This window comes from Rana temporaria, chromosome 2 (genome assembly GCF_905171775.1).
Source record: "Rana temporaria chromosome 2, aRanTem1.1, whole genome shotgun sequence".
NCBI lineage: Eukaryota > Metazoa > Chordata > Amphibia > Anura > Ranidae > Rana > Rana temporaria.
Window position 1 is genome coordinate 278326281 of NC_053490.1, and position 22170 is coordinate 278348450.

The following is a 22170-nucleotide window of genomic DNA, read 5'->3' on the forward strand; positions in this document are numbered from 1 at the left end:
TACTCTACCACTCCTACGCGGATGACACGCAACTATATTTTTGCATCTGCAATAATAAGGATTATTATCTTGGACTAGAGAAATGCCTTACTGTGATAGAAAATTGGATGACGAAGAGTTACCTTAAACTCAACGGCTCAAAAACAGAACTTCTCCTGTTTCAGCCAACCGTAAGAGATTTCCCGCACTAACATGGACACTGCCGCCCATTCTGGGACAAATCATTACCCCCAGCACCAAAGTCAAAAGTCTCGGAGTCACTTTTGACACCCACATGACAATGGATGCACAAATAGGGTCAGTAGTCAGTGGATCCCACCAACTGCTGCGCCTACTACGTAGACTTGTCCCCTTTATCCCGAAAGAAGACATAGGAGTCGTGGTGGGAACAATTAGCAACTAAAGACTCGACTATGCAGATACCCATTACCTCGGACTCCCAAAATACCAAATCACTCGTCTGCAAGTCGTTCAAAATACAGCCGCTCGACTCGTGACTGGGAAAAATCCATGGGAATCAATCTCGCCTTCACTGAGATCCCTTCATTGGTTGCCAGTAAAAGACAGAATTACTTTTAAGGCACACTGTCTGACGCATAAGTGTGTTCAAGGAAATGCCCCCCAATATCTATGCGAAAAATTAAAAAGTTACAACCCCAATCACGTGCTCCGATCCACCGTCCAAAATCTACACCAGATACCCAAAGCCAGATACAAGTCCAAAGGAGAACGAAGATTTGCAGTCCAAGGACCTAGACTATGGAACGCTCTACCAACCATCTGAATGGAGGAGAATCACCTGGCCTTCAGAAAAAAAACTCAAAACCCATCTTTTCTGAAGGCAAAAGGACAGTAGGGAACGGATACTAAGCGCCCAGAGGCGATTCAGTTTGCATGTGTTGCGCTATATACGTTTCTCACTCACTCACTCAATGTGTACAGCCTTCCTAAAGGGAGATTGTAACATTAGATTGTGATGTGTGTAAGTATTATAACACTAGTCATCTTAAAGTGGTATTAAAGGTTCTGCTTTGTTATAACAAACATGTTATACTTACCCGCTCTGTGCAATGGTTTTGCACACTGCAGCCCCAATCCTCTTCTTCTCGGGTCCCCAGCCGGCGCTCCTGGCTCCTTTCCTTGACCAGTCCCCCCAACAGCAAGATGCTTGCTATCTTTCGAGCCCTGCTTTATGCGTCCATAAGATTCTCCCTGATCTTTCCTCATCAGCTAACTGGCTGTGATTGAGAGCAGTGGGAGCCAATGAGAAGAGGGAGTCCCAGGGTAGTCGATGCTTTTGTGCACATAGTTGGATCGAGATGGAGTTTAGGTAAGTACTGGGAGGGCTGGGGAGAGCAGCACACAGAAGTTTTTTTTTTTACCTTTATGCATAGAAGTAATTATATTGATCTTTTTTTGTAAAAATAAATTAGTTTTGTGATTTTTAACCTCACCATAGCAGCTTGTGAAATATGTGGGAATCTTATATTAGAATTTAACCTTTGATTTAAAAAAAAATACTGACTGGACCACCCTAGTGGTCTCTTTGGTCATATTTGCTTCTCCTTGCCTGTTAGCGGTAATGTACACTAAGCCACACATACGCAGCTCAGAGTACATTTGTGATGAAGTGCCTCTGGTGCACCTGTGCGGAATTGACATTATCATGGCCTGGTCATTTGAGCAGCTGTACACAGGAAACCTGGAAGGAAAACTGGGAGAAGGTGAAAAGTGCCTGTGACCACCTGGAGCGATAACAGCAGAATTGTATTATTTATATTTCTTCCACTTTTTGATGTTTTTTTCACTTTTATGGATATTATTCATTTATTGCACTATGCACTTTGGATTGGTTTGAGCTCATTTGCATATTTGCACTATATATGTTATATGTTTATGAAGATAGCTACTGCTTGTTAATTTTATCTGAACGATTCCAGATCACTCGCTATTAATATTGTGCGGGTCACTGGCACATTTGTCTTTTTTATCATCATTTATCCACTCTTATTACTCTCCACATTACTCAGTTAATGTTGGGTGGGTATATGATTTTATTCAGAGTGGAACACATTTTACACAGGAACCAGTGGAGCACATTTTCCTGACAACTTATTCACATGGAAATCGGTGTTGATATTTAGTTTTAATTAGATCCTGTTGCAAGCGCCATTACACCCCCCCTTGTCATTAAGTACGTCTTAATACGCTGTCGGATCTTAGATGCAATTTTTCGGCGGCCGCTAGGTGGCGTTTCCGTCTAAATACGCATCGAGTATGCAAATTAGCTATTTACGGCGATCCACGAACGTGCGTCCGGCCGGCGCATTTTTGTCGTTTTCGTTCCGCTTTTTCCGGCGTATAGTTAAAGCTGCTGTTATGAGGCGTACTCAATGTTAAGTATGGCCGTCGTTCCCGCGTACAATTTTGAAATTTTTACGTTGTTTGCGTAAGTCGTTCGCTAATAGGGATTTGCGTAGAATGACGCAACCGTTGGAAGCATTGGCTTTTTCCGGGTTAATTTCGAGCATGGGGGGTGTTCCTATCTCAGCTCACAAGATGTTTTGTGTTCTGAAATGACCAGAGTCGATTGGCCCAGAACAGCACTGATTGCTGGGTCATGGATTGGATTTCTGATACCAGCGCATCAATCCGATTGCAACCGTACCAAACACTGCTTGCTTGCCGCAATCAGGCACCATATCCATATTTCAATATATGGATTTCAATTCCATGAAGCCAGTTCCACACTGGGGAGTGCCCACATATTCCAGTATGCTTCTACTAACGGATAGACTTAGGTAAAGTGTATTTCGTCTTTTAACCCTTTTTATTTTCATAGCAAATTGCCAAGTTTGTGTCTTTCTGTATTTTTTGTATCTTTTTTGGTAACTCTTTTTTCTTTGTATGCGCTGCCCACTTTCGGGATATTAAATGATAAAATTAATAAGTGACTTCTGTGTACTAAGCTAGGACTCATATCTCTGGAGAGGTTATTGTATTTTAGTGCCTAAGTGCTCAGCCTATGTTACGTGCCAATCGGTATGCAATTTCACTGTATGTTGGCAGATTGCATGCAGATTGTAAGCTAACAGATCTGCCAGGCGGAGATCTGTGTGTGTGTGGTGGCTCAGCAGACCAGTCTGCGGACAAACTGTTGGGTGGTGGCAGGCTATCGTATAGTGTGTGTCTGGTGTGTGGGTGTGGGGACAGTGGGAAGAGTGATTAACCCAGGGGTTCAAGCTTGCAGGATAGCTGGAGGAATCCTAGAAGTGTGTAGTAATTGCTAGACTGTTTCCCAACCCTTACAGTGCACCAGATTGTATGTAAGATTTGTTTCTGCCTGTGTGTGGTCAGCTAGCTGGATTGGAATGGAGTCTCCCTCTAGTGGTGGCCAAAGGTATCACAGCCAGTCTTACATGTTCAGTAGAAATTCCCCCTTATTCCCTTAGTTCCTCATATAACCCTGTCACGAAACGCCTGTCGCGGTTAGTTAGTGCCGTGAGCTAGCGCAATCGTGACTGTTACCTGACCTGTTACTGAATATTGCTGTCAGAAGGTATGTTTACATTCCTTCTGACAGCAATAAAAGTAATCTGAAGGGACAAGTGACAGTGTAAAAAAAAATTAAAGCAAATAATAAAATAAATAATACACCCCATTCCTCCAAGCTCACGTGCTGAAGTGACCACAAATGTAAACAATGTTTAAACCACACATGAGGTATCGCCGCCATCATTATAGTGAGAGCAAAATTTCTCGCACAACACCTCCTCTGTAACTAAACTGGTAACCTGAAGACATTTTTAAATTGTCGCCTATGGAGATTTTTAAGTAGTTTGCCGCCTTTACACAATTTTAAAGCATGACATTTTAGGTATCTATTTACATCATCTTTCACATAATACAAAAAAAATTGTAAGCAACAATGGTCAGAAAAAGGCTTAGACAGTCTCAAAGTAAAAAGCTACTGATTTGCTATCTTCTTTGAAAGAAATTGTATATACCGTAAATAATAAAAATGACATAATCACTGTAGAAAAAAAAAAAAAAGTGCTGCCTGGATAAAAGCTGATGTACAAATGAATTAATCCATCTGGTGTAAAAGGAAATATCACTCAAACCCCCTCTCTCCAATGTGTTTCACTCAGCAATGAACTTGAAGCAGGACTCAAGGAAAAATATTTTTTTACTATGAACCAATTAATTACCTATAATGATAAGGCCGCGTACACACGATCGGTCCATCCGATGAGAACGGTCTGATGGACGATTTTCAGCGTTACAGCGTGATGAATGTGCTATCTCCATAACGAACGCTAGTTTTACCAGAACGAGCGCTTCCGTCCCCTAATTTAGTCTGAGCATGTGTGGATTGTTAACCACTTCCAGACCTGCGCACGACGATGTACGTCCTGTTTTTAAAGATTGATATCTCGGTAACGGCAGCAGCTGCTGCCACAACCGAGGTATCGATCTTTAGGGTGCGCGGTCTGGAATCCGATAATGGCGGTCTCCGCGGCGGATTCGCCGCGAGATCGCCGTTATCGGTGGCGGGAGAGGGCCCCCCCCCTCCCGCCGCTCTCCCGCGCCCTCCGCCGCTTACCGGAGCCATCGGTAGCGGCGGAGGCGATCGGGTGCTGTCGGCTGGTGAGCGGGGACGAGACTGAAGGAAAAATCTCCTTCGCCCGTCCCCATAGCTCGGCTGGGCGGAAGTGACGTCAAAACGTCAGTCCCGCCCAGCCTCTTAAAGAGACAAATTTTTTTTTGGTCATTTGAAAAAATGACATTTTTTATTTATTTTTTATTTTTTGCATTTAAGCCCAAATATGAGATCTGAGGTCTTTTTGACCCCAGATCTCATATTTAAGAGGACCTGTCATGCTTTTTTCTATTACAAGGGATGTTTACATTCCTTGTAATAGGAATAAAAGTGATCAAATTATTATTATTTTTTTTTCAGTGTAAAAAGTAATAAAATAAATAAAAATAAATAAGAAAACAAAAAAATTTTTTTTTTAAAGCGCCCCGTCCCGACGAGCTCGCGCGCAGAAGCGAACGCATACGCGAGTAGCGCCCGCATATGAAAACGGTGTTCAAATCACACAAGTGAGGTATCGCCGCGATCGTTAGAGCGAGAGCAATAATTATAGCCCTAGAGCTACTCTGTAGCTCAAAAAATGCAATCTCTAGAATTTTTTAAACATCGCCTATCGAGATTTTTAAGGGTAAAAGTTTGACGCCATGCCACGAGCGGGCGCAATTTTTAAGCGTGACATGTTGGGCATCATTTTACTCGGCGTAACATTATCTTTCACAATATATAAAAAAATTGGGCCAAATTTATTGTTGTCTTATTTTTTAATTAAAAAAAGTGAATTTTTTCCAAAAAAAGTGCGCTTGTAAGACCGCTGCGCAAATACGGTGTGACAAAAAGTATTGGAATGACCACTATTTTATTCTCTAGGGTGTTAGAAAAAAATAAATATATAATGTTTGGGGGTTTTAAGTAATTTTCTAGCAGAAAAAACTGTTTTAGTCTTGCAAACACCAAATCTGAAAAACACCTAAGGTCTGGAAGTGGTTAACCGATGGTCGTGCCTACTAACGATCATTTTTTTTCTATCGGTTAGGAATCCATCGGTTAAATTTAAAACAAGTTGGTTTGGATCGATGAAAACGGTCCATGAGGCCTCGTACACACGACCGGATCTATCCGCTGGGATTTATCCGCAGATCAGTTCCAGCGGATAGATCCGGTGGTGTGTACGTCCGAGCGGACATTTATCGGCGGAAAACATTCCAGCCGACGGATTTCCAGCGGATAAAAATTTCTTAGCATGCTAAGAAATCTATCCGCTGGAATCCTGTCCAGCGGATTGATCCGGTGGTCTGTACAGACTCACCGGATCAATCCGTCCGCTCCTCTCCCTCGCATGCATCGTAATGATTTGACGCATGCGTGGAAGTCTTTATCTTCCAGCGTCGCGCACGTCGCCGCGTCATCATCACGGCAACGGCGCGACACGTCACCGCGGATGGATTCCGCGCGGATTTCGATTTGATGGTTAGTACAACCATCAGATCAAAATCCGCCAGAGGATTTATCCGCTGGAACGGTCCGGAGGACCGTTTCCAGCGGATAATCCTCTCGTGTGTACGGGGCCTCAGACTGTTCTCATCGGTTTAACCGATCGTGTGTACGCGGCCTAATGCCGCGTACACACCATCACTTTCTGCGATGGAAAAAAACGTCATTTTCAAAAACGTCAATTTAATTGACCGTGTGTGGGCAAAAACGTCATTTTATGTCTTCTAAAAAACGACAGAAAAAAATTGAAGCATGCTTCAATTTTATGTGTCGTTTTTCAAAAGTGCACTTTTTACTTCACAGAAATTGACCGTGTGTAGCAAAAAACGTCGTTTTCTAAGACGTTTTTTCATCCACGCATGCCCAGAAGCTAGCTTCAATGGTAAAACGTGGTGGAACGTAACCTCACTTTGCAAGATCATTGTGAGAAAACGATGGTGTGTAGGCAACTTCGTCTTTGAAAATTGAAGTTTCAAAAACTTCATTTTTTACTTCACAGAAAGTGTCGTTTTTTTTCATCACATAAAGTGATGGTGTGTATGTGGCATTAGTGTTTCATATGTGGATGCTGCAGCTTTACTAAAACCCAAACTTACAATCACAGTTCTATTTTTCATACAGTCAAGAAGAGCATCGCTTGCTGTCCCCCTTCCTCCATTCATAAAATGTCCTGTATTCTTTTCCAGAATACAAGACGTTCTGTTATTGAAAAATTAGAGGCTCTGATTTTCATTCGCCCTTCCTAACCCCCTTGTCCTGCAAAAAAATTATTTACATATTAAAAACACTTTCTCCTCCAAACAGCTATTATACTGTATATGGCATAGACAATGTTTCTGTTGATATCCCAAATACTACTTGTTTTATTCCAGCAAAAAGGTTTTTACTTCTGTCTCTGTTCCAGTATAGGAGATTTCACTCATTTTCTGTATCGCTGGGACAGGAAGTGGTGGCAAATCTATACAATTAGGACACAGACAACAACAGAATTGTGACAGGGGTCCAAAGGTTTAGATCCTTGGCTCTAATTCTGTACCAGTGTTTATTTGAATTTTTTTAAAGTGGTTGTAAACCCACTATTTTGACTTTTACCTACAGGTAAGCCTATAACAAGGCTTACCTGTAGGTAAGGAGAATATCTCCTAAACCTGCACGGTTTAGGAGATATTCCCCTCGCAATGCGGGCGGCGCATGCGCAGGGGGGAATCCACGGCGAAAGGACCGGCATCCGCCGGACCCTGCCGATTTTAAATCTCCCGCGCGCACGCGCGGGAGTGACGTCATCGCCGCTCCAGCCAATCACAGCGCTGGAGCGGCGATACCCGGAAGACACGCCGGAGCAAGATGACATCCTGCTCGGCATGGACCAGGTAAGTGGTGGTCACCTCGTTCCGAGGTAAGTATTTCATAATCGGCTAGTATGCGGTGCATACTAGCCGATTATGCCTTTTGCCTTGCAGGTTTTAAAAAAAAAAAAAAAAAGTTTATGCGGTTTACAACCGCTTTAAGGAATCTGCACTATATGTGCCTCACAAAACTTTTATAAAGGCAGCCTTTACTAATAGAAGAAAAGTCAGTAAGTGGCTCTTGCTGTTAAAAGGGTGAGAATTAAAATCACTTCTATTCATCATATTACACAGGCATGGAGCTTTCTTATAAGTAACCAAGTTAGTCCTAAGTACTCTAATAACCAGCAATGTTATATACCATTGCATTTCTGTCTTGGATGCCCATTACCTAGGGACAAGGTCACTTTACTGATTCATCATATCCTGACAGCATCTACCCATTTGTTTGTTCAGTCTGCACAGAAAAATACCTGATGTAAGACATATGGAATATCTTTCAGCCAGTTTGAACAACAAACTTGAATCATTTAATGTTGTTTGGGCAACCTGGGAATTGTGCTAAAAGGTCTGTTATGTCTGATACTGCACTCTCATTCTTAAATTGTTTTGCTTGTTCTTCCAAACATATATTGCATTAGTTACCATTCATTTAGGAAATTGTAGTATAGATATAATGGCCTTATTCAATATTTGCAGAGCTACCAATCGGCATCTAGTTTACTGAAGAAGTCCAGTACAAAAATATAAAAAAAAATTGTGTTTGTTTGAGTGCGTTAGCTAGCTAGATAGATAGATAGATAGATATTTAGACATTGCACTGTTTAATTACGGAAGAAATTACCCTTTGCTACAATGTTAAGAAGTGAGTGTACAACTTGTACAACAGTGTAAATTTGCTGTCCCCTAAAAATAACTCAACAAAAGTGAGTGCACCCCTAAGTGAAAATGTCAAATTGGGCACAATTAGCCATTTTCCCTCCCCAGTGTCATGTGACTAGTTAGTGTTACAAGGTCTCAGGTGTGAATAGGGAACAGGTGTGTTAAATTTGGTGTTATAGCCCTCACTCTCTCATACTGGTCACTGGAAGTTCAATATGGCCAAGAACTCTCTGAGGATCTGAAAAATAGCATGTATGTAAAAATGTAATTAACCTAATCTCCTGTTAATTAATGCAAGCAGCTAGGACTAAGTGAGACACTAAGTGAGACACAGGAGGAGAGGAAAAACAAGAGTACATATGTAGGAGTTTATATTTAGGAAGCATAATTCTGGCCATGGTGTGACAGTGTTGTGATTCTACATCATAGCAAAATAGCTCCATTGGCCTAAGCATGGTTGTAACTACATGACATAGTGCTTTGCTTTATCCGCTGTTTAGGAAATGTCAGAGATGCATAGCAGGGATACTCAACCATTTTACAGTTTATACACAGTCTGGCCCTATATGACAAAATTGTATAAAGTCTAACCAGCTTCAGAGACTCAGCCAAACAGGGAGTGGAGCATGGGTTCAAATAGTAGATATTAAAGGATATTAAAGGTGATAAAGCAAAAGGTAGACAGACAGTGAGAAAGAGGAGAAATATGGACTTCTCACCAGTATGAACAGGCCTTTGTTGGATAAATGATGGAATTCAGGAATTGTGGAAAATACAGAGAGCACCAGGCAGCTGAACACAAGGATGAATCTGTAAAGAGAAGAGGGACATTAAACACATATTTATGAAGTATATATTTTACACACAGGAATACCATTGCAATCATTTTTCTATTACTATTATTTACTATTAACACAAATAATAACAGTAGCATAAAGTGTATTAATAGGGTTAGTAGCATAAAGTGTATTAATAGGGTTCCTTATTCAATAAGGAATTGCAATAATAAATAATGTGTGATCAAAAATGCGTATTTGTTACTCCACACATTTACGTCATCATTATTTATCGCATTGCTGTAGTAATATGGATTCTATTGTAAAAATACATTCAGTAGAAGAACATAAAGCTGTTAAAAATAATAGGAAATATATGTTTAAATCAAATTACGTTGTAAAACTATCCCCTTGTATCGGGAAGCTTGCTGTCAGCCTGATATTCAGAAAAACATGCTTTGCTATTTATATAAATTATTTAGCCCAACGATACATCTGCTTTGGGTACTTACAGTATTACACATACACATACTATTTAGTATCATAAATCCATCCGCAGTCTGCATTACCTCCAAATGGCCAAAAGAGGGAGCACAAAACACAGCTTGAGGCTGATACAGTACATGGCTTTTAACCGGCACAGTATTACGTTGTGAGTCCCAACTGATTTATGTAAATGTATAAAAATAGAAGAAGGATGCTTGTTACATTTTAATTTAACTAATAAGAATCATTATAATCATCGCCCTTAGAAACACAGAAAAGTGGCAGCAGAAAAAGACTGAGTAGTTTTTTTTCATGTTAACTTTATTGTCTGACTACAGTATAGATCTATGTTTGTCCCAAGCATATTTGAAGTCATTTACTGTTGACCGTCTCACTACCTCTGCTGGAAGTTTATTCCAAGCATTAACTACCCTTACAGTAAAGCAGTACTTTCTAAGATTCATTTTGAACTTTTCTCCAGTTAGTTTGTGGTCATGTATCCGTGTTCTTGATTTTGGTTTCATATTGAAAAAAACTGCCCTCCTGAACCTTATTCACCCTCTTGATGTTTTTAAAATTTTTAATCACGTCTTTACTTTCCCTTCAGACTGTACATATTAGGTCCCTAAAGTCTCTCCTGATATGTTTCATCCCCCAAACCTTTCTCCATTTGTGTTACCCATCTCTGGACTCATTCTATTTTATCAATATCTTTCTGTAAGTGAGGACTCTAGACCTTTAAAGCATATATGTGTAGCACCCTCTTAGGTAGGTGCTAGAGAAAGTATAGTTTTTGGGGTTTGCCTGCTTAACAGGTACATTTAGGTGCTCTGCCTACCAGGGAGCAGCGATCCATTGATTGGGTCTGCTCAGTGTGTTTAGATGCTGCTCATGTTGTCTGCCTGTTTCTCACTGGTCCAGTTGGACAGTGGGAGGAAACCTGACAAATGGGAGCATAGGCGTAGGTACAGCCCTGGTCATTGGCAGAGGAAGGTGCCCTAAGACATGCTGGGTGACTGTATATATGTCTAGAGCACATGTACTTGGGGTCTTCAGGGGGTTTAGTACACACCCCACACTATAAAAGGCCGCCTGCAGGTCGGCCTTTTGTAGTGTGTTGCGGTGGTTAAAAGAGAGAAGACACAGAGAGAGACAGAGAGAGTGTCATTTTCAGTAGTTAGATAGAGCAGGCAGGCAGGCTAGTCAGTTAAAGTTACAGCGTGTAGACGATATATATGCATCCCAGGTGTTTATACACTGTATAGTTTAGCTAGATCAGCTCTTCCTAATTTACTGGCAGGCAGGTGATTGTGCTAGCTGCAGTATTCTCACGTGGTGTATTGCCTGTGTCCTCTGCAGTGTGCACCATAAAGCTACGTGGTGTGTGGTACTGCCTTTGTCCTCTGTAGTTTGCACCAAAAGCTACTTGGTGTGTACTGCCCGTGTCCATACCTCCCAACCCGCCCGGATTCTGTGGGAACTTCACGCACAGACTGCATGTTCCCGCAGTCCCGCGAAGGGGTTAATTATCCTGCACAGGAAGGAGAAGAAAGGTCAAATGGGGAGACATTCTTACCGGAGCCGGTGTGAAGAGGAGATCCGACTGGCTATGTGTACAGATGAGAGAGAAGCAATCCGTGCGACACCCCCCCCCCGCTCCACAACTTCTGCGATCCGCGGCAATCACCCCCCCCCCGCTCAACGACTTTGCACCTGCCGAACACCCCCCGCGCAACAACCTCGATCACGATCCGCGGCAATCCCCCCCCCTCAACATCCCCCCGCTCAACAACTTTGATCACCAACTCCCCCCCCCCCCCGCTCAACAAGAATGTCCCGCTGTGGGTTTTTGAAATGTTGGGAGGTATGCCCATGTCCTCTGCAGTTTGCACCTAAAGCTACTTGGTGTGTACTGCCTTTGTCCTCTGCAGTTTCCACCTAAAGCTACTTGGTGTGTACTGCCCGTGTCCTCTGCAGTTTGCACCTAAAGCTACGTAGTGTGTGTACTGCCTGTGTCCTCTGCAGTGTGCACCTAAAGCTATGTAGTGTGTGTACTGCCTTTGTCTTCTGCAGTTTGCACCTAAAGCTACTTGGTGTGTACTGCCCGTGTCCTCTGAAGATTGCACCTAAGCTACGTAGTGTGTACTGCCCGTCTCCTCTGCAGTGTGCACCTAAAGCTACATGGTGTGTGTACTGTCTGTGTCTGTGCTATTTTTCTCAATGATTTTCATCCATATTGCAGGGACCAGACATTACATTAAAGCCGCAAGCAGTTTTAAATTACTTTTTTCTTATAGTAATCTCATTTTGTGCAGGGACAGTTCTAAACATGGCCACTTCACAGGCATACTATAGACACCCAGCAGGTACAATATTTAAAGGAATTTTTCTTTTTCTTTTTTCATTTAAGCATCATTAAAATCACAGCTCCAGAAAAAAACGTTAGTTTTTAAAACTTTTTTTCCATTTATACATGTTCCCTGGGGCAAGACCCAGGTTCTCAAAGACGTTTTACAACAATAACTTGCATAGTAGGCTTTAAAATGAGCACTTTTGAATTTGAACGTTCAAATCACATAGACGTCAATTGGGTTCTAAATATTCGCACAAGGTTCTGGTGCGAACCGAACAGGGGGGTGTTCGGCTCATCCCTAGTGAAGAAGAGTGGTGCACTGAGTCTGCTGCTAGAGCAAGAAAAGTACTTATTCTTCCACACAGCTATATTGTGGTCCAGCAGGAGTCTGCTATCCAATTTAATTTAATGGGGTCAAGTAAAAGTTGTTCTCATCTATGCAGAGTTCAAGTTGGAGTATCCCACTAATCCCTTCTCCTATCCAAGTTCCACCAATAAATACAAAAAAAAAAAGCAATTACCCTAGACCAGTCATGGCGAACCTTGGCACCCCAGATGCTTTGGAACTACATTTCCCATTATGATCATACACTCTGCAGTGTAGTTGAACATCATGGGAAATGTAGTTCCAAAACATCTGGGCTGCCAAGGTTCCCCATCACTGCCCTTGGCTAACGAGTGGAAGAGTGTGCCGGTGATAGTGTGAAAATGCCAAAGTGTCTGGCTGCAGGACAATCAGAGGAAGGCCCAGGGAAGACTATACTCAGCAACCCCTACCGGGGCAGTGCTACATATATTGCATATAAAACAAGCAGACAGAACACAATAAAAAAATAAAAGTTTCTTAGTACATTGTTGCAACCACTGCTGAGCAATAAGATGTATAAAACCAATCATTTTGATGCCTTTTTTTTTTTTTACCTCTGACTGTATTACAAAGGTCAGGAACTTTAGAGATTGCTCTCGTCCTGTAGATTGCATGCAATTATTTATCATGGCTATGTGCAGATTTTTATATTACACTGTAACATTAATCTGGACACAGAGACTCAAGAAAAACATGTGACTTCATCTAATTAGTGACTGGTGCATGTCCAAGTTCTGTTTTCTTGGTGACAGATTGCCTTTATTCAGTACCTTTTTAAATTTGTTTGAAGATGATTGGAACACGAGCATGTTTAGAAACCATTTAGCTTACAGTTGATAATTTCGTATGAGAACCAGACTATTTTGTCATATTTCTGATGAAGTTGCGCTATACAAGACATTCATTCATTCATACAAATATTTGTAAAAGCCAGTAAGAGAGACAATTGCTGTATGCTCCTGATTTGTTACGCTGTGAAGCAGCTGAACACAAGAGTGCCTTAGGAACTTGACTGCACAGGGGTACATACTTGCAAAATCACTTATCCAAAAACATCAGCTGCATAGTCAGAGATGGAATTTATACACACGCCATCTGTACTACTAAAATTACAAACCCTTACTGTGTATCGCTGAATGCTTTGCCAACAAACACATATAACAACATACTCCAAACTATTCACTCACCCACTGATTCTTCTACCCTTTCCCCCAGTACACACTGAAAGGCTTATATACAGAACTTTGCATTTGTTTTGTGTTTGTATTAAAAGACACCTTTAAAAAATATAAAAGTATATGTTATTAATAAAGGTATCTATATATAGCTACCAATTTACATGATTCTGTAGATACTATACATTCACATTAGTCCTTACCCTAAAGGAGCTTACAATCTTAGATCCCTATGTCACTCATACTAGGGTAAATTAACCTACTAGCATATTTTAGGAGTGTGGAATGAAATCTGTAAGTACAAAAAAAAAACATGCAAGCTCCATGAAAATAGTGTGTTGACTGGGATTTGAACTGGGGACCACAGTTTTGCAAGGCAGAAGTGCTTATTACTAAATCACTGTGCTGCCCTAAAGCCGGCTCTGTGGGCTGAACAGGAGAAAATCAATAGTTTTCTTCATCCACTTTAAACAGCATAGATGGAGGAATCCGCAGATCCAGCTATTTTATTCAGTCAGCCATTATACAGTACCCTTGGCTGCCTGAATACTTGAACATTAACTGCACCTGATTTTTCCATCAGGTTTTGACAGGGTCATCCACAGCTCAGGAATTAGCTGAAATTAGAAGTCCCTAATTTAAGCTTGTAGCGATGAGCTCAGACGTGTTCAGATAATAGTACAATGGTCTCCAAACTGCGGCCCAAGGGCCAGACGTGGCCCTTTGCTTGCCTTTATCCGGCCCTTAGTGCATTATTCCTCCCACTGACACCAACGATGGGGCACTCTTCCTCCCACTGAAAGCAGCGATGGGGCATTGTTTACGTCCACTGACACCACAGCATTTTAGTACTTCTAGTACTAGTAGCAATACTTCTAATGGCAAAGCCCAGCCCCCTAAAGCCTGAAGGACATGAAAACTGGCCACTTCTTTGGAAAGATTGGAGACCCCGGTCCTAATACAAACCTTTCTAAGCGAGTCCCTCCATGTATGCATGAGACTGCTGGGCGGGAAATGCCTTGAGCGCTTATGATTGGTCCAGTACAGTGATAGCTTTCTGGTGGGTTCACTGAGGTGGGTTTGGGCTAAGATTCAAACATGCCTGAGCTTATCACTAATGCAATTTTGTCTTTCAGCACTGGCCAAATCTGAGCAGTAAATCCCCTTGGACCCGAATGGGTTGGTATTCCTAGCATCCCTATTGTAAGAATATGGCTCTATTCAAGTCTATAGGGAGTTGCTACACAGGTGAGGACAGCACTTGAGAATATTTCTGCACTATGGCTCTAAATATTGGAGGAGGTCACAGAAATGCAAGTAGGCACTTAGGTGGAGGGAGATCAAGGTTAGGGAGCAAGAAAGCTTAGGTTAGGTTCTTTTTTTTATAGGTAAAGTGGTACTTGAATCATGAAAGTAACTTCAAAACAAACCAGCATTTGCTAAGGTCAAAGACAACCAGTGCTCCAGGACAAGCAAGCACATTTCAATGACAATGCACTGGGAGCAGCTGTGCCATAACATTACTGTCTCACAGACAGAGAGGAAAAAAAACGCATGAAAACACATATTACTTTGGTAACCAATGTAACTGCATAGATATAAGTAAATAACTGGTATCATCATGTTAACACCAACAATCACATAAACAGTAAAACCTTGGTTTGAGAGTAACTTGGTTTGAGAGTGTTTTGCAAGACAAGCAAAATGTTTTAATACATTTTGCCTTGATATACAAGCGATGTGTTGATATAAGAGTAGTTTCATGTCACAACTGAGTATAAAAAAGAAGAAAGGAGCCTCTAATTGTAGCAATATGGTTACATTTAATGAAGGTACAACATTTAGCAACTTATTGCTACACTTAGAGGTGTCTCTCTTCTCTTTTATACCCTGTAAAAAAAATTATTTGATATACAAGTCCTTTGGATTACAAGCATGTTTCTGAAACAAATTATGCTCGCAAACCAAGGTTTTACTGTAATTGTTTTGGTTGTAATGGTCAGCAGAAAAATGTAGACAGGGGAGTCTTGCTAATGGGAACAAAGACAGCAATAAAACCAGACTGAGGCCTCATACACACGACCGAGGAACTCGTCGTAAATGAAACATTGTTTTCCTCGACGAGTTCCTTGTTAGGCTTGTCGAGAAACTTGACAAGCTTGCTTTGCGTACACTGTCAAGACCAAATCTCCTCATTCTCAAACCCAGTGACGTAAAACACATACGACGGCGGGGAAGTTCGATTCCACTGGCACAACCCTTGGGGCTGCTTTTGCTAATCTCATGTTACTGCGTGTTAAGTAAAATTTTGGTAAGAGACAATTTGCACTTTTCAGACTGTTACAGCGTGACAAATGTGCTATCTCCATTATAAACGCTACTTTTACCGAAGGTGCGCTCCCGTCTCATACTTTATTCTGAGCATGCGCGGGTTTCTTAGCATACACACGAACGTGTTTCTCGTCGAATACCAGCCTGACGAGGAACACGACAAGGAAATTGCGACTCCCGTCGAGGAAAAAGAGAACTTGTTCTCTTTTTTTCTCGTCGAGTTCCTCGACAGTTTCCTTGATGAAAAACATACACACGACCGTTTTCCTTGGCAAAAAAGCTCTGCCACCAAGTTTCTTGATGGATTCTGTAGAGGAAAACAGTCGTGTGTACGAGGCCTAAGGCTCTAACCTTTACCTACTTTATCCCAAACTATATACACAGTTTGGGCTTTATGTACACTTTGAAATATTCTATTTGTAAATGTATATCCAGTGGAAAACAAATCTGGCAAAATGTGAAATTTGGAAAAAAGTCTGCAATGTTCACTTTCTTCCAGTACTATTAATAAAAGAAACTACACACTTTACTATGATATTGGCTCATCTTGGCAAAAGACAGTTTTATAAAAAATAATTGTTTGCTAGTCTTTTTATAAAATTGTGTTATTGGCTTTTTATTCCAATGCAAGGTAGTAGCCCTTTGCATCATGATAGTCTTGATGCTTTTCTTTGTTATTGGCCACTCTTTCCAGGATGTCTAATGCTGCTAGCTGACGAAAAAAAATATTCATATGCCCATAGAAAAATATACTTTATCCCCATAATATTTTCATATGGACATCAATCTTAATGCGTAAGTAAAAAACCTGCCTTATAAAATCTCACTATTTGAAAATGTGTGATTTGCAGCAGACATTTTCTTTATGTCAAGGGTGTACACGGATCAAACATTTCTGCATCAGAAGTACAGAAGAGTAGTAATCAACAATGAGTTAGTTTTAACAAGGGAATTTGTTAGCAGAGGCCCAACTAGAAGCACAAACTTGATGCTAAAGAGCATATAAGCTACTATTAACAAAGAAGGAGGCTTGCATTCTTGGGAACCTATAACTATGGGGATATTCACCAATATGCCTAGTGTGTTGTCACTTTTAGTAAAAATCTAAATGGACTCCTAACAAGATCACTGTATATGAGGGTTAGAAGTTAGAAGTAAAACAGCACAACAGACTTTTTTAATTACATTTATTTTTTGCCAATATTGAGCTTTCAGTGTCCTGCAATGTCCAAATTTGCCTTCAATGAGTTTCATCCAGTGGTGGGAGCTCAAGAGGAAGAACATGGGTCCTCCCTTCCTCATTGCTCAAACTTTGGCATCTAGGAGGTTCACATCACTGGCATGGTTTCAAAGGGTTACCCATATGAACATATATTAAGGCCCCTTTCACACTGGGGCGGGAGGTGCGGTGGCGGTATAGCGCCAACATTTTTAGCGGCGCTATACCGTCAGAATTGCGGCAGTACTCCGCTAGCGGGAGCCAGTGTAGGGATTGGAGGAGAGGGTTGGAAGACACTGAGCGGTTGGTAAGGTGGATAAGTCTGGCAGCAGCATTCATGATAGACTGAAGAGGGGATAGCCTATGGAGAGGCAGACCAATGAGAAGGGAGTTGCAATAGTCAAGGCGAGAGATAACAAGGGAGTGAATGAGGAGCTTGGTAGTTTCATTTGTTATTTAGGGCTGGTTCACATCTTATGCAGGACAGTGCACAGCCTATAGATGTCCCCTGTAATATTCTATTCCAGGAGTGAGTATTGAATGCTCTTTAAATGGGTCTGAAGATGCAGCCTTTACCTGCAACATGCAACAGATTTGGTTTGCCTTTTCTGACCTCAGATGTGATTTCTAGTTAAAGCATGAAAATATTAACTTTTAAATAACAGGCCCAAACTCAACTTGTTATTATTTTAATATTATATTATCTACTATTATAAGACAGTCGTTTTTAAAAGTTAGCAATTTTGCAGCAATATTAATTTCTTGGAAATCCCTCCCTTCTGTTTCCTTCTCTCATCCAATGTGTTATGTTTAGGGCTCGTTCACACTGCCCACACACTAAACGCTCCGTTTTAACATAGGGGCAGCTGTCAGTTTTTTAGCTACAGTAAGCCGCGGTGAGGGGGCGGTGTTATAAGCGTTTAAGCATGGACTCAGGAGTCAATCTATCCCAGCACCCAAGGCATGATGAAAATGTACTCTGAGTTGTACATGCGCAGCTCAGTGTACACTCAGAAAAAATGTATTGGCAGGTAACGCAGAAGCTTTTATGGCCGTATAAATGTACAGAGTTTCTTAAGCAATAAAAGCCTACCTGCTAGCATTTTTATTTTATTTTTTGTAAAAGCACTTTACAGTAGTTCTGCTATAAGCATTATGCAGAGAAAAGGTTGCACAGACGTTAGAAGTTCTGCAGTACATGTAGTGAATAAGAACAGATGCCAAGAGTGACTTGCCAAGAAGTGGTACCATATTTAGTCCCTGCAGAAGCAATAACATATAGACCCCTTTCACAGTGTGGCCGTCGACACGCTAAAGCTACAGCGACGCTCGTTTAGCAGGGCTCTAGCACTGTTTAAGCTGTGTTTTTCAGCCGCTAAAGGGGCGCTTTTAACCCCAAAAGAGGGGTTAAAATCCCCCATGTTGCAGTGCTTTTCAGGCACTTCGGAAGCGTTGCCCATCCATTCCAATGGGCAGGGAGTTTTGGGAGCAGTGAATACAGTGCTCCCAAATCGCCCCAAAGATGCTGCTTGTAGGACTTTTCGGAAGGTCCCTCAAGTGCACTACCCCAGTGTGAAAAGTCACACTTGAATGAATGGGAGGTGGTTTTCAGACACTTTGCAGAGGCTTTTTCCAGCGCTAAAGCACCTCAAAACCGCCCCAGTGTGAAAAGGGTCATACCGTTATCATACCGTTACATACAAAACAAGGGAACTGCTACAGTGCAACATCCAACATAATAGGAACAAATACTGAAAATTATACCTGGAATACAGGACACAGTATGTGCTTCTGAGTAAAGTCTGTACATGCACAAAAGAGAATAAATACAGTACTCAAAATATGCATAGCATATAAAACAAGACAGGCGCTACTTTCCATTCATACACAATAAACAGATACTGAGAACTACACTCCACACACAGGAAAAAAGTTCTACTGTGCAGTGTCCATGCATGCTGAATAAGAACAGATGCTGAGAATTACACACAGTTTATCAGTAAATAGACATCATGAATGTGTAACCTGGGCTGTAGCTGATAACTCCTGTGGAACTTCTTCCTTTGTTGTTGCTGTATTATCCTTCTGCAGCGTGGTCAGGGTTAAACTGAATATTCATTAATGCAGAAGTACAACAGTCATCTTCAAGGAGACCATTTTGTAATGCTCATCTATAGAGTGCCTCCACTAAAGGGGGCAGCTATCTTGGCTGGGTCTGGGGGGACTGGCATTAGCTGATGCAAAAGAGCAAGGGGAGTGTGAACTTTTGCAGGGGGCATAGCATTGATAAAGGAGAGAGATCATCAGCAACGTTTATCCCTATCTGACTTAACCTTGAATTTTATTAAATCAAAGCATATGTCTGGAGACCTAGAAGAGAGTGCCCAGAGACTGGTAGAGACTAATACCTGGTGCACACTACAAGTTTTATTTTTCCTTAAACTCCCACCAGAACACTCTAACCAGCACTCTCTGTCATTGGCTGAGCTGCTGCTGCTGGTTTTCCCGTATAATCGTCCAACATACAACGGGCCGAATCCTGGCTGTTTTTTATTGAACCGGCTGATGTCTCCCGACAAGTTAATCTGTTGTGTGTTTCTCTACTGGGAACAGTTGTCCTTTCTTCAAGGGCCCCACATTTGCCTGTCAATGGCCAGTGGAATAAACCTGGTGCTGGCAAACCAAGTTAGGACTATCTTTATAACCTGTTTTTAGGTAAATGCTGATTTAATTTTGTTAGTTACTGTTAGCCAGAACATTGCAGGTGTTTAACCATATTTCTTAAAGTATCGCTATTGAGTTGCTGATTGCTTACATAAATAAAATTGCCAAACCTCTCTTCTTTTAGGCTATGCTTGCCCTAATACATTCTATGAAATACCTTAAGGTGTGATAGTAAGTACTGGGTAAGTGAGGTGTGTAATCTCCAGTATTTTTTGGTAACGTAAAATTAGTCAAATAACAAAAAAACTAAAATATGTGTGGTAAAACCATAATGAAAAAAATGTAAATAGTTGTTTTGGGGGGTTTATTTTAATTTTTGTCATCACAGCATGAATGATCATGATCAATGATAATGTTTATGGATGAGGCTCTGGTTTGGCTCTACCATGGGTAAAGACAAATCTAGCATGTTTGCAGGATTTTACTTGGCTGAATCTGTTGTAACCATGGCCTTTGAACTTAGGACAGCTGGCTTACATAATAGGTGCTTTGTTATTTGCCTGCTCCCTTAGGGAGAGCTGACAGTCTGTGTATGGGGTGATTTACTATATTGTGGATTGCAGTGTGGCAGGGTACATATTCCTGTGTACCCCCATGTCAACATTTCAGAAACCCAACAGTCTTTTATAAAACTACCATTTTGTGTGTCAGCAATAACTGTAATTAGTGTTTAGCTCCTGGGCCCCCTTTTAATCTTTTTTTCACGATTTTCTTTCTTTATTTTAGGTATATCTCTTTTGTGCTATGTTAATTAAAATAGGTTTGGGGTTTAGTCTTTTTTATGTTATTTTGGGTTCTGCAGCATAAACGAGATGCTGACAAATGCAAAGCTGCCCTTTGCAGCATGTCATCGTGTATTTGTGTGGTAAAGTATTACATAGTTACATCACCGCATATTTATTCACCCTATAGCCATGGCTGCCATTATAAGCAGAGATTCTACACATTGGAGTAGCAGAGGGCGAGCATGTTTTGCAGGCTAAAGTGGTGGTCACAGCACCTTTATACATTCTTGTACCTCTACTCTGGCACTGTAAAGGTGAAACACCATTTTTCCACAGCTGGATCTCAGCTGTCAATTTTTTGCTGTTTGCCGAAGGGTAGATCCTGCTCTGTATATTGAAATTTGTGGCCTGTTCCAGTGCTCCCACATTGTAAAGGTGCCATGCAATGTTTCCACAGTTGGATTTCAACTGTCAAATATCTACTATGTGCTGTAAAGTACATGCTCTTTTGTGTCTCAAAGTTTGCAACCTATTCCAGTGTCCTAGGACTCTAAAGGTGTCACACAATGTTTCCACTGTTGGACCTAACTCTCCAAATTTCTAATTTCTGCAGGGTTAATCCCTTTTTTGGGGGCCAAACTTTACATCCTTTTGCAGTGTTTTACACTTTAAACGTGCTACAATTTCTTATGTGTGCAGGAAAAATAATTTGTAGCACTATCCCAGTGCCTTGGCACTCAAAATAGTGGATATTGTCTCTCAGATAATACACTCAAATGTTTATTTCAAGATAAAACCTGTCTCATCTCTCCATCTTCTATTGAGGCCATACAAAGCTGTTTACGAACTGTCAAGCTACTGTTTAATATTTGTGACTTTTGTCTCTCAATAACATGCTCAAATTTCTGCAAATTGCTGCTTGTATATTGTCCGTTCACTGTCGAATATTTGTGGCTATTGTCTCTTAAATAATACAATATATTGTTTACTTTAGGATAAAACCTGCCTTGTCAATCCCTTATCCCTTTTATATTGCGACCTTACAAAGTTGCTTACATACTGTCCAGCCGCTGAAAAATATTTGTGCTATTGCCTCTCAAATAACACACTCTTAGGCCGCATAAACACGGTTGATCCATCCGATGAGAATGGTCCCACGGTCTGTTTTCATCAATACACCGCTGAAGCGGCCTGATGGTCTGATGTGCGTACACACCATCAGTTCAAAATCCGATTGGGTCGGAATGCGGTGACGTAAAACACACGATGTGCTGAAAAAAACGAAGTTCAATGCTTCCAAGCATGTGTCGACTTGATTCTGAGCATGCGCGGGTTTTGAACCGATGCTTTTGTGTACTAAACATCATTGGTCAGCGGTCCATCGGTTCGACTTTAAAGCAAGTTCTCTAATTTTTGTCCGAAGGACAAAAGATCGATGGGGCGTACACGCGGATGGTTTGGACCGATGAAACTGAACTTCGGTCCGTTTTCATCGGTTTGGACCGATGGTGTGTACGCGACCTAATATATATTTCAAGATAAAAACTGCCTTGCCTCTCCCTCCAAGATAAAACCTGCCTTGGTTCTCCCTCTTACATTTTGACCTTTTGAAGCTTCTTTATCTCTTTCTATTTGCTGCCTATTCAGGTGCTCATGTGCTGTCCTGTCATGACACTACCCAATTTCTACCAAACA

General features: G+C 41.3%; 1 protein-coding gene across 2 annotated transcripts in view; it reads right to left on the minus strand.

The window, feature by feature from the left end:
* Positions 1-22170, minus strand: part of KCNQ4 (potassium voltage-gated channel subfamily Q member 4) — a 284528-nt gene that overhangs the window by 99067 nt on the left and 163291 nt on the right. For both annotated transcript variants that reach the window (XM_040337092.1, XM_040337091.1), the window contains exon 2: positions 9039-9129. In XM_040337092.1, the coding sequence (XP_040193026.1) occupies positions 9039-9129 (91 nt within the window). The remainder of the gene's footprint in view (positions 1-9038; positions 9130-22170) is intronic.